This window comes from Melampsora larici-populina (assembly GCF_000204055.1).
Source record: "Melampsora larici-populina 98AG31 unplaced genomic scaffold MELLAscaffold_257, whole genome shotgun sequence".
NCBI classification, from domain to species: Eukaryota; Fungi; Basidiomycota; class Pucciniomycetes; order Pucciniales; family Melampsoraceae; genus Melampsora; species Melampsora laricis-populina.
The window spans coordinates 1-11,630 of record NW_006769011.1 but is presented as its reverse complement, the minus strand read 5'-3'; the positions used below and the strand labels follow the sequence as shown (position 1 = coordinate 11,630).

The 11,630-nt window shown below is 46.8% G+C and overlaps 4 protein-coding genes across 4 annotated transcripts; 2 read left to right on the top strand and 2 right to left on the bottom strand.

The window, feature by feature from the left end:
- Positions 1–433: 433 nt before the first annotated feature.
- MELLADRAFT_88123 (uncharacterized protein) lies at positions 434–2,626 on the bottom strand (the record flags this gene model as incomplete). Its single annotated transcript, XM_007419584.1, has 9 exons — positions 434–596; positions 663–781; positions 864–959; positions 1,023–1,103; positions 1,162–1,308; positions 1,393–1,509; positions 1,571–1,867; positions 1,945–2,528; positions 2,605–2,626. 9 exons carry the CDS (start codon positions 2,624–2,626, stop codon positions 434–436), a joined length of 1,626 nt encoding a protein of 541 aa, XP_007419646.1.
- Positions 2,627–2,841: 215 nt separating this feature from the next.
- Positions 2,842–3,730, top strand: MELLADRAFT_70227 (uncharacterized protein; the record flags this gene model as incomplete). The annotated part of the gene is made up of 2 exons (XM_007419585.1): positions 2,842–3,080; positions 3,151–3,730. 2 exons carry the CDS (start codon positions 2,842–2,844, stop codon positions 3,728–3,730), a joined length of 819 nt encoding a protein of 272 aa, XP_007419647.1.
- A 4,434-nt stretch (positions 3,731–8,164) lies between these two features.
- Positions 8,165–8,979, bottom strand: MELLADRAFT_88121 (uncharacterized protein; the record flags this gene model as incomplete). Its single annotated transcript, XM_007419583.1, has 2 exons — positions 8,165–8,369; positions 8,459–8,979. The coding sequence occupies 2 exons, from the start codon at positions 8,977–8,979 to the stop codon at positions 8,165–8,167; spliced, it is 726 nt and encodes a 241-aa protein (XP_007419645.1).
- Positions 8,980–11,200: 2,221 nt separating this feature from the next.
- On the top strand, positions 11,201–11,614 carry MELLADRAFT_114605 (uncharacterized protein; the record flags this gene model as incomplete). Its single annotated transcript, XM_007419586.1, has 1 exon — positions 11,201–11,614. A coding segment is annotated over one exon (414 nt), but the record flags the coding sequence as incomplete, so codon positions are not given.
- Between the last annotated feature and the right edge of the window lie 16 nt (positions 11,615–11,630).

The following is an 11,630-nucleotide window of genomic DNA, read 5'->3' as shown; positions in this document are numbered from 1 at the left end:
GTGCCGACTGCGAGCCGCCAGGTGTGCGACTAGCAGGCGCAAAAAAACCGCCTTCAGACCGCCGACGCAGTGTACGGCCCGAGAGATGCGCGCAAGCATATCCTCGGACCGAGTTATCCGAATATTATCGAATCGGCCACCTCACACGCGCATCGGTACCAAATTATCTGGCACGCTTGTACCTGGTCAAAACCACACGTTTATCGGTTGCACAGGGCAAAAGAGGCGAACGGAATTGCCATGGCGTCAAGAGGGGAAGTCATACGGCTTTCAGCTGCTCAAGCATACGTTGAATCTCCACGTAGACTCAGAATAGAGGCAGCAGTTAAGGGGTCAACAATGCAATTAAATATGTTATCAATATATTTCGGTTTCGTAATCATCCGTGCCCATTCATAAAGCTTTCATAAGCTCCATTTGTCACAGTGCCTATCTATACCAAAGCGCTTGGGTCAGCAGCCGGGGCTACAGCCATGCGTGCCAATATGGCCTCATCGGATGGCAAATCCAAATTCATTCCTCTTTCTTTGAGCTCGTTAAAAAAAGTGGCCCCATCAAAGTACTTGCAGTCGTCGTCAAAGATGATTTGATAGAATCTGTAAGGTGGAGGGATGTCAGCAAACGGTGAGTGGACAATGTGATTCAATAAGGATTTTATTTACGCAATAGAATAGCGCTCGTCATCCCTCAGCCGCATCTTCGATAGCTGCTTATCCACACACGCCCAGATTGATTGGCTGCCTTTGCCGCCTTTCAGTACAATCCTGGCGGCTTCGCGACGCTGACATTCACGATCATCGGGGAGAACAGTAGCGTGGGTGAGCCACCCACACTATTATTGATGTGAGTCCTAAGTTGCTTACCAGGTACGCTATCCGTGCCCGTGTCAATAAGTCGGTTGCTGCCCAGACAGTGTCCATGTGACACTTCACACCCACCGTGCCACAGCGTTGAGCGACCTACGACGTAAATATGTTCAGCGCGGAAACCAAACAGGAGATTCAAAATGAAGCAAGACTTACCTGCTGGACCATCGACTTGATATGGGGAACCGGTTCATCTACTTCCTCGCCCATCTTAGGATCATGAATGCCTGTTAACAACTGTGTATATACGTGAATTCCCTGTCTTACCATTGCTATATTGAGAAAGGTAACTCACCACGATGTGGACCTTTTCTCTGGCGTGCTTCCCGCAATCTTTGATCGCCGAGTGGTACCTCTTGGCTGCAGAAGCTTCCTCCACTCCTTGATGGACAGGAGGAAGGTTTCTCGCAATGAAGGCAGCGCTTTCCTTGGCTATCGTGAGCTACGTAGTGAGAAGTAGCAAGATCGGTCAGAATGAAATGAAGGAGTGACATTGTCTCAAACATTGAAATTATCCCAAGCGTACTTTCATGACGTTGAACAAGGAATGCGGTAGTATGCCCTCGCGCTTGTTCTTCAATGCGGTATACGAAAACAACTGCGGAGAATTCATAAGGCTCAAGGCGAGCGGGTTCATCACGTCCTGGTGCATCAAAACGGGTTAGCGTTCATACGAGATGCGGCGAATAGAAAGTAGAACGTACTAGAAGTTGAGGACTGGGCTCCCAAGGCGCGTCAACAACTGAGGTTGCAACCACAGTAGATTCCATTGAGGACGGAGCTTGTGCAGGTGGTTGGGGAGGAGCTGAGGCAAGTGCCTCAACGATTTGTGCCACCGTCGCCAGTTGCTCAGTCATGTTAGCGATTTGGCCATGTAAGTTCGACACACTAGCCAGTTGATCAGTCATCTGCGCGAGTTGACCACGTAAGTGCGACACCTCCATCATGATTTGCCCCTGCATGACGGCTTGCCCCAAATGACGGTTATTGTCGGAGATTAGCTTGAAGGGTGATAAGAAGTATGTCCGGAAATTAACATCGTTGAAATCGGCTGGAGGACGTTGGAATCGTCACCAACCTCGGCTTGCATGAGGGCAAACGCATGACCTGCTGTGTCTAGGCCAACCTTCTCGGACATGGATTCGAAACTCTGGAGGTTTTGGCCGGTCAGGGGGTACGCGTATCTTCCTGGGTCAGTTTGATTTTCAATTTGATCGGGGCGACCATCGATATCAGCGGCAGGTCCGTAAGCTCCACCTCGGTTCGAGTGCAATTGAAACGAGCCGCGGTGGTCTGATCGTGTGCCGCTGGTTTGGGTGGTTCTTGCACGAGGTGAAGCGGAGCGATCGCGTTGTTGGCCTCTGTACACACTGGAGGGGCGCCCATCAAGAGCGTCATTCATTCCCGCGCCCCCATGACTGAACGATCGTCGTGCAAAGGTGTCTTCCCGTCCTCGAGGGGCGTCTTCAAATGCAGAACCTGCCAAAGGTAATGTCAGTGATATTGACCTGAGAAAGTCATGTCGGATCTGCAGACCTATAGGATTCATCAAGGCCCCATGATTATTCAACCCAAATAGGGTGGCCCCCGAGGAATGAGGACCGTCACTTGTGCCTTGAGACGCGCCAAAGGGTGCTTCAAAAGGCACGTCGAATATGCTGTCTGGGATACGATTCAATATAACGAAAAAAAACAAGGAGTCCTCCCCCAAAAGGTACAATGAAGGGCACAAACTCACTGAGAGTGAGGTCGCCGTTCATGTCACAAAGTGAGATCCCTGCGAGCGGACTGAAAGGAAAGGGCAGTGGTGAGAGGCCCTTTAATCACTTCGAGTCGCACTCGATTTAACTTACATTGATCCGAGCAAAGGCTTCGCGGGGTGAGTCCCAGTCACTGGGATTCCTTGACTTTTCAAAACGCGCAAAATCCCAGTGACTGGGTAAACCTGAAACAGACCTATCTTCTCCGTGCCATCATGGATTTAGGGCTGTTTCAGGTGCTGAGCGCGGGCATAACAGGTTGCCAATTGCGTCTTCGTAATCCCCGGCCTCGCGTCGCGTCTCCCGATTTGTTGTCGTCACGTTGGTCGAACATGCCACCTGCACGCGTCTTGCCAACCCGCAGATGTATTCCAGGAATCCGGTACGACCCGATTCCCAGCGCAATTGAGCGCGCAAATCGAATATCTGATGATTTCAGTGCTCGTCTGCCTTGGTGCGTTTAGCTGGATTCACCTTCTTTAAATCACGCGTGATCAATTGACCCTCAAATTGATCACTAACAGGAACCCGAGTGGAGAAACCCGACCTGAAAGTGACGCTACCGATCTGGGGGAAAACGCAGTCAATCACCTGTCTGACATTCGAATGGAACACGGAGTCGTCAAGATGGAGGATGGCGAAGATGGGGCGGACCGGGCGAGTACTCACCTTGTCAAGATGGAGCCTGATGAAGATGGGGGGGACCGGTCGAGTACTCAGAGTGATCCTCGCGAGTTATGTACATCAGTAGATGCTTGTCTTAATGAAGGCCAAACTGGTACTGACGAAGGCATTGTGTCACCAGGTTACTCCGATCCGGCACCAGGAATGCCACCAGACATTTGTTATTCGACCCTCAGGCGGCTGATCACAAAGGCGTCCCTGTGGGAATACCTTGCGTTTGCTGGAATGGATGAGGACCAGATGGATGTGGTGATGCCCATCCTGAAGAAACAATACGTTACTAATTGGGACATTTTTATATTCCGAGAATATATAAGCCTCGCTCGTTTGCTTGAGTGGGGGATCCCTTACACCTTTGCTGTTCGACTCGTCATTCACGGCGAAATGTTCTATCATTACATGTTGTTGAAAAACTTGTAAAGTTGCTGGGTGGTTTAGGGTGCAACCGCTGATGAGCCATGTCAATACTATTCGGGTGAAACTCAACTGGTCTCAGTCATGTTTGACTGGCCTGATTTTTGCAATTGATAGTCCCCTGCCAATATCAGCCCGTGAGAGTACATATATACAACACGTCCAAGGTGCACATGGTGAGTAAGACGGGTGAGTAGGAATTTATTACCCCATAACGGAGGCGTTATCAACCGGGCCTGTTTTCCTTCCAGGTCGTGGTTCGTCTCGCCATACCCTGAGCCCCATGTTAATGGCGCGAGTCCAATTCTCCGGGGTGACAGGATGAAATGCACAGTCTGTTGCCTTCCGGTGGCACTCGCTTGAGTACTGGGCGGAGCCATTGATCACGAATGAGTTGTGTTCTACATGCTGGACCGACCAAACCAACACCGATGATGATTTACGCTCTATCATTTTCTCGTGGTTTTTGGCCACCGGGCATTTGGCTTCGTGACAGTTGTGCTGCACATTCAGCAGACATTTAACTTCCTGGGAGATTACAGATTGCGTTCAAGAATATGTCAATTGACGCTGCATCGATGTGATTCGACATGAGCGGTCACTCACCTTGACGGATATGGCGATATCGTCTGCGGTCAGTATCAGCTCGCGCATCCCATAAAATTGAAGTACCCTCCCTTTATCGCACAATCTGAGCACTAGGATGGTTTTCGTGTCTGACATCCCTTCCGGTTTCCAAATGGAAATCACCCGGCCGATTCGCCCGCTGGTCGACAGCTAGAGGCACACGTATGACGCGATGAATCATCAGTGACGCTGTGAGGGTAGGGTATTCTTTAGAGTACTCTAGGCTCACTATGGGAAGGGTAGTTAGGTTCCTTTTATTTAAAATAGTTGTATTTCAAATATAATTTTGTAAATACAATTTGAAATAAAAATGAAAGGAAGAAAGGAAATGAGACTGACAGTCTGTTTGGATAAATCCAGACAGACTACAGTTAAATGACTCCTTAGAAGGAGGTTTTGAAATACAATAATATAAGGCTGGATCCAAGGCCCTCCCTTAATCTTCAAGGTAACAGATCAAAGAGTGATATGTAGGTCACTAGCCTGGTTATTTATAGTCACCAACTGGTAGTTATTGATCAGAAGGTCACTAACCTGTGAGTTGTTGTAGGTCACTAACCTGCAGTTGTTCAAAAGGTCACTAACCTGAGAGTTGATAAAGGTTACTAACCTGCAGTTGTTCAAAAGGTGACTAACCTGGAGTTCTTTGAGAGGTTACTAACCTGAAAAGTTCTACTTGGGGAAAGTAGAGGATCCAAAGGATGAAGAATGAAATTACTTTATCTTTTAGGCAGGAATCTGCTTTAAAGAGATGAAGTGAATCACTAGTCTTATAAGTATAAGACTTTTGATTATGTACTTCAAAGGAACTTTAAAGGTTCTTTAAAAGATATGTGTAATAAAATGCTTGGGGGAAAGTTCTTGAAGGCTGAGAGAGGAGGGGTTTATATACTCTCCTCTCCAAACCTAATTGTAGTGATATTTGATTGTATCATTACTGTGGTTTAGGGTTTGATGATTATTATTAATTATTATTATTATTAGTATTACATAATTACATATATGTGTCATGTAATTTATGTAGTATAAGCATTTTAACTCTTGACACTGAGTTATGAGGTGTAATTGGTGTTTTATTACATGTTACATATGTTTTTAAATGTATATGTATATGTAATTGGTGTTTGTATATGTTTTATTATATGTTACATATGTTTTATAAGCTGTATGTACATGTAATTAGGTTTATAAGTGAAAGTTCTATATTATAAGTTAGTTTTGGGTACATGTATATGTACCCAGGGCTGACAGACGCGACGGCCTAAACATCGACGGGTTAATATAGCTCTCACCAATACAAAATCGTTGCGTTCCACCTTTTGGGACCGAGTCAAATGGATGGATTGATATGCTTTCATTCCTCGAACCTGAGGGGGAGTGGAAAGGACGGCTGGGGTCGCCGGTTGCGGATCTTCCAGGCCTGCAAAGCTATTTTCAGCGTCGCTGAACATGTGACACAACGTGTGTCACGAACTCACGGCCGATGCGAAAGTCATATGTGGCGTCCAGATGACGGTCGAGGCCCATGGCTTGGTATAATTCGGGGACCGAGGTCAACAACTTCCGTAATTGTGCGCCGGGGAAAACACGAGTTTGGAGTTCGCGGTCGTAAAAAGATGACGACGAGATCAACAGTCTCAGCATCAGGCGTGTCAGAAACGTCGTTGCGATGTCCTGGCCTGGACTATGATGATTCGAGTGAGTAGACGCATGCCTAACAACCCCGTTGAATGACTCGAATTTCTCAGTTGCAAAGAGAGAAGCTGGACCAAACCGCCTAATGGAATCTTGAAGGTGGATCAACATATGAATCTTGGGTTTATTGACCCACCGGGCGTTGAGAGACATCAGGTTGTGGAGGAAACGAGAGATATGATTGTCCAACTTGGCAAGGTATGTCGTCATGTTAGGGATGTCCGTCTGGAAAATGTAAGAACTGAGTATACAGAGGGAAGTCCACATTTCCCTCTTCTTTGGGGAAATATGTTCGAACAAAACATAAGGCACGGTCTGCAATACCGTGCGGAATTCCTTTCCAACCATACTTTGATAATAGGTGATAAACACGTTAGGTTGTATTGGTGGGACCTTCAAACCTTTAATGTTGACCGATCGCCAACGACCCGAGATGTCGTTGTACATCTTCGAACCCGGTTTGATATGGCCGATTTCTTTCATTGTATCTCCGAATAAGTACTTTGCGATCCCCAACAGTACCACATGTAAGACCTCTACGGGGGTATCGGTGTGACCGTTGAAGCCTATGAAATGCAACATGTCAGTCAGTGACATTTCCACGCGGTGTCCGCACATGACACTTACCTTTGAGCCTCAAGAAAGGATTGAATAATCGTTCACCGTATTGGGCGTTCAAGTCTTGGCAGACTTGCTCGACTTCGGCGCGCGGTAGTGTCTCGTGAGCGACGTGAACTTGCTTTCCAAAATATTTGTTGAGAGTATCCTTAACCCCGTATTCTCGGTTCAATGCTTCCACGCGCGACTTGTTGTTTCGCATTTGGGCCGTGTCCCAAATGTACCTCGTCGTTTCCCTAGTCACGTGCCAATCACGGCCAGGCAGTAGAGACTGGGTAGGTAGGTCAGCCACATGTTGATCCAGAGAGGTATCAGTTTGACTTACCTTGTGACCATGTTCGTCCAGGCCGATGAAAGCGCGTACAAATCCGTCCGTCTCTTTGTCGGCCATTTTGGACGCTGACAACTGACACATGCGGCAAGGAGTCAGGGTGTTCGCCGGGTTCAGAGTGTTGGTAACTTCCGCATGCATGGGGGAATCCCCCAGGTGGCACAGCGCGACGGGTATGACCAACACGTCTGCTCCAAGGGTCTGGTCAAACGCGGTGAAGCCGCGATCACCGTGTTCACTGGCAAATTGGAAAGCAGTATGAACAGCTTGTAGTAGACAGTGGAAGAACACAAGCGAGACTTACTTTATGTCGTCGACAATCTGGTCAAATAGTTCCAGAGCAGTTGCGCAATTCGAGGTTGCAAGGAAATGCACATTATATTCTTGATTGGATAGCGCCGGTGGTAATCCGGCCAGCGTGAAGTAAACACACATGTGTTTATTCCACTTCTTGGACACATTACCTGACGTGTCATCGGAGTATAAGGTGATGGGGACATGACGTATGACTTTGCCTCCAGCCTTCACACGCCACGGATTAACCACCGGGTGGGATGGTGCAGCCAGATTGCACGGATCTACGGGGCAGGAGGAGGTCAATCAAAGGTGGCCATGTAGCATAAGAATTAATATATGCAAATGATCACCCGACTTACGGTACATGTAGTCTCCGCATAACTCCTTCAGGAAAACACCATCCTTGACCTCAATTTCCGCGACGCCTTTCCAGAACTCTGTGCACTTGATTGTGAACAGGTTTCCACCGTCGAACGACGGCTCCTCGGGAATGACAATCTTCAATTGGCGTGCATGGTGTGGATCCGGGATGACGAGCGCCGGAAGGCACTTAGCCATCAGGCACTCGTCTTGTTGGAAAAAAAAAATAGGAACAACGAGCTGCTGAGTGCGAAGTTGCACCGGTTCATATATGTAATAGTGAACATGGTTCGAGGTAACCATTGGGACTCAGAGTGGTGGAGGTAATAGCTCGTGCCATTTTTTGGACTGTGATAGCCGGTTTATCGGGCCATCGATCGTCAGTTCAGGGACATATACCAGGTGAGGGCTGACCAAAGGGTTGGCCAACTCCTGGAAAGTCATCGTCAGTGGGTTCTGACCGTGTCAGCGTGCAAAGATGCATGATGTTACTCACATTTATGATGATGTTCTTAATATCCAACCCAAATAGTGGGTTCCCGCAAGGGCTGGTCCGTTCGCGAAGGTGTAGCCCTAGATTGTCCTTCAATCGTTTGACCACCGCCCTCAGGGTTCCCCATTCCGGCAGGTACACCCCAACGATTCGCAGTATCGATCGAATTCGGTGGTATTGTGTCCGTGAGAGTAAGTTCCGTGTTGAACCTATCATCAACAACGCTACGACATGCTGCAACGTGGGCAAGGTTAGCATTTTTCGATATTGTGTCACCCATATCGAAAGTACGTTTACCTCTTTTTTTTTGAACGGGTGCCACTCGGCGGCGTCTTGAACTCGGACTCCTGCAATATCTTCTTCTAGGGCTTCCTCGTCCAAGCGAGCATCGTCGTCGTCTAGCTCGTTCTCCAGCGCTTCGATGGCCAACCGCATCCTGTCAAAATCCAATCCTCCTTCCGAGGTGTCCGAATCGGCAGCGTCGTCACCCAAACCAAGGTCAAAAGGGTCCGGCTGATTGAGATCGAGACCACGTAGCAGGGTGAGAGGTGACGGCGGAGGGGAAGGGGGATCCGAATCGTGATCCAAGATGTCATGAGTAAAATGCAATTGGTTGGCGAGGTTGTCCAACCGCGGGGGGTCATTTGCTGGCCTGGCGTTGTCGGATTGGTTTCTGAGGGCACGTTCAGCGTCCTGTTCCTTCAAGAAATCTTGAACTGCGGCGAGATGAGCCGCGGATGAGGCGTGAGGGTATAATGTTCTCATGCTGTGTCCACCTGGGCACACACTGCAACGATATCTAGTCGGCCCTTGTCGTTGCGGATGTGAGGTCATGCCTGGTGATCAATTGGGTCAACAATTCCTTAACGTTGCATGAGTTGATTCTGATTTTTGGTACTGACATTGAGGTAGTGGGGGTGTCATGATCGGTGGTGGTGTTCGTGGTCCTCACGTGGTGAATTGAGATGGGGGACTTGTGCGAAAAAAATAACTTCGGGAGGTGTTTAAACCGGGGCCGTGTCGACCCGGGTTTGCGGAGCTTAGCTTGGTCTCATGGTCGAGCTCGACGGTCTTCCCGTCGAGCTCGACGGCCTGTTGGCTGTGCTAGACGGTCTGTTGGTCATGCGCAGCTGGCCAAGGGCGGCCTGTGAGTTACTGAGCGGCAGGCGGCCCTGCTTCGGTCTTGATTGCGGTCTGCAGCCCTGATCCTGACCAGACCGTTCTCAGATGGGGGTCTAGCCATTTTCTGACACGAAACCCCCCCGTGGTGTAGATAATTTCTTGCAGACTGCATTATGCACGACCAAGGACCCCAAATGGTCAAGAATCTTGAAACTGCTTTACTTCCAGCTCCTATAATTAAATCATCTTCAAAGTTATCTCTACGGACCCACACGAAAAGTCGAGCCAAAGATGTGCTCTTCCTCACCATCAATGCTGGGGTTATCTATGGTTCTTGTTGAAGAAGATGCCAATGATCATCTTCTGATACAGAGCTTTTAATTCCTCCAGGAACTTCTATGTAGCTGAGGCTCATGCATCAAGATATTTTAAAGCTTCAGAAAATTGTTCAAAGGTTGTAATTTGCTAGTGAAAACAGTGGGCAAGATAATTTAAGAGGATCTCACTTTTTGAAATTCCTCAGCATAAGATTCAAAAACCTATGTTGCTTGATGTTAATCAGGTCACAGTAATCAGTGGTAACCCCCCAGCCCCCATATATAACCCAATGCTAGCCAAACATTGAGGGATCTTGTGTACTAGATGGCTAAATGTAAATCCAGATGGAAAATCACATTTAACCAAAAAAAATTAACACAATTTTTTGTCTTGTTTTCAAACTAATCCTTATGCGCTATGCAATGATTAATATTGTTTCTTGCTTTGGAAGTCTCTTGTATGAAGTATTATTTCTATGTAACCTTTTGGATCCTTTTCCTCTGCAACAGGTACCAGGGTACGTTTGATGTGAAGCCTTGATCAATACTTAGAGGTTGCTGTGTGTTGTGTCAGTTTTTTCAGGCATATTATATACTCAGCTGTCAGTAGGACCTTTTGATATTTCTCATCAGCTATCAACTGTAACAATATGTTGACATGATAGTTTGATTCTTTCCTATGTGACACATTGTAGAAACTGATGATCAAGTTCTTTACCTTGGCACGGGCAATGAAGTGGTTCAATAAGTAGTTGCATGTCTTGAAGAGGGAACCCAAGAAGTATATCTAATCCAATTTTGGTCTCATGGGGTGTGGTTTGAAGTTCTGCCTCAGGTTTCAGTAACTAGGACTTAGTTTTCTGCATGTATGTTATAATTGCAAACCTTGGCATCTGATGTGTCTTGCCTATGAATTAAAAAGCTGAAACAGGAACCAAAACCTTTGTGTCTATGTACTCAGCTAAGAAGAGTCTCTAGCTATTATGAGAAGATTGAGATGTCAAAGAACCAATTCACTCCCAAGCTGATCAAGTTCATAAGGAGAGCCAAAGTATGATGTTATGTAAGATGTAATGTGAGATTCAAACAATGATGTAGAGATTAAGGGGTCACTGTTGTGACATGTTTGTTGAGGACATAAGTAACAACTTCAACACAAACATCAAGTCAAATTATGTAAAACAATCCAATCTACAGATCTGTACAGATCATCTGCACAATCTGGATGTCCTCACAAGTGTCACAAGACAATCAATATGTTCAGTCTCTCTGACAATGATCTGAGATGAGCTTCACATAAGGTTGTTTAATTTTTCAGACTCATAAGAGTATGATACCTGATCAAATCCCTTGTGGTAATCAAGAACCCATTCTAAAGACCAAGGGCAAGAGGGCTGTAAGCCTCAACACCAAGCTGACAAGACTCTGCTAGACACCAGCTTGATTCTTGACAGCAACATCAACCTACAAGGACACAGGCTGATTTGTTTCAAACCAAACCACTCTACAGCAATTGAATCACTGGAATGATTGCACAGAAAGACCATGTATTCAAGATCAATCTTAGAAACTGCTTTATGATTTATCTACTGAGCATAGAAAATATAGTCACAGGAATGGCTCTACAAGATAGCTCATTTGAAGCAGACATTGGTGGTAGTAGTACTTCAACTCTTGCTTTTTCTGCCGCAATGGCTCCAATAAAATATGGTGTTTTGGATGTTGCCAAGGATGACCGTATCAACAAAGGTCAATTGCTTTTGAAAAATAACAAAGTGTATGCAAAGGATATTGAGCATATGAAATCACATCAAGACAAAGGAAGAATGTTAGCTCCACCAACACAGTCAGTGTATGCAAAGGACATGAGGTATAGAAAATTACTTCTAGACCAGGAAAGAATGTCAGCTCCACCAACACAATCTTTCAAGAATGACCCTACACCAGCTCCATGCCCTAGCTTGGATGTAGAAGAAGAAAGTTCTGCTGCTTGTTGGAAATCACTGGGGGCTAGCCTGCACTATTGGCTGGTCTGCTTTGACTGCT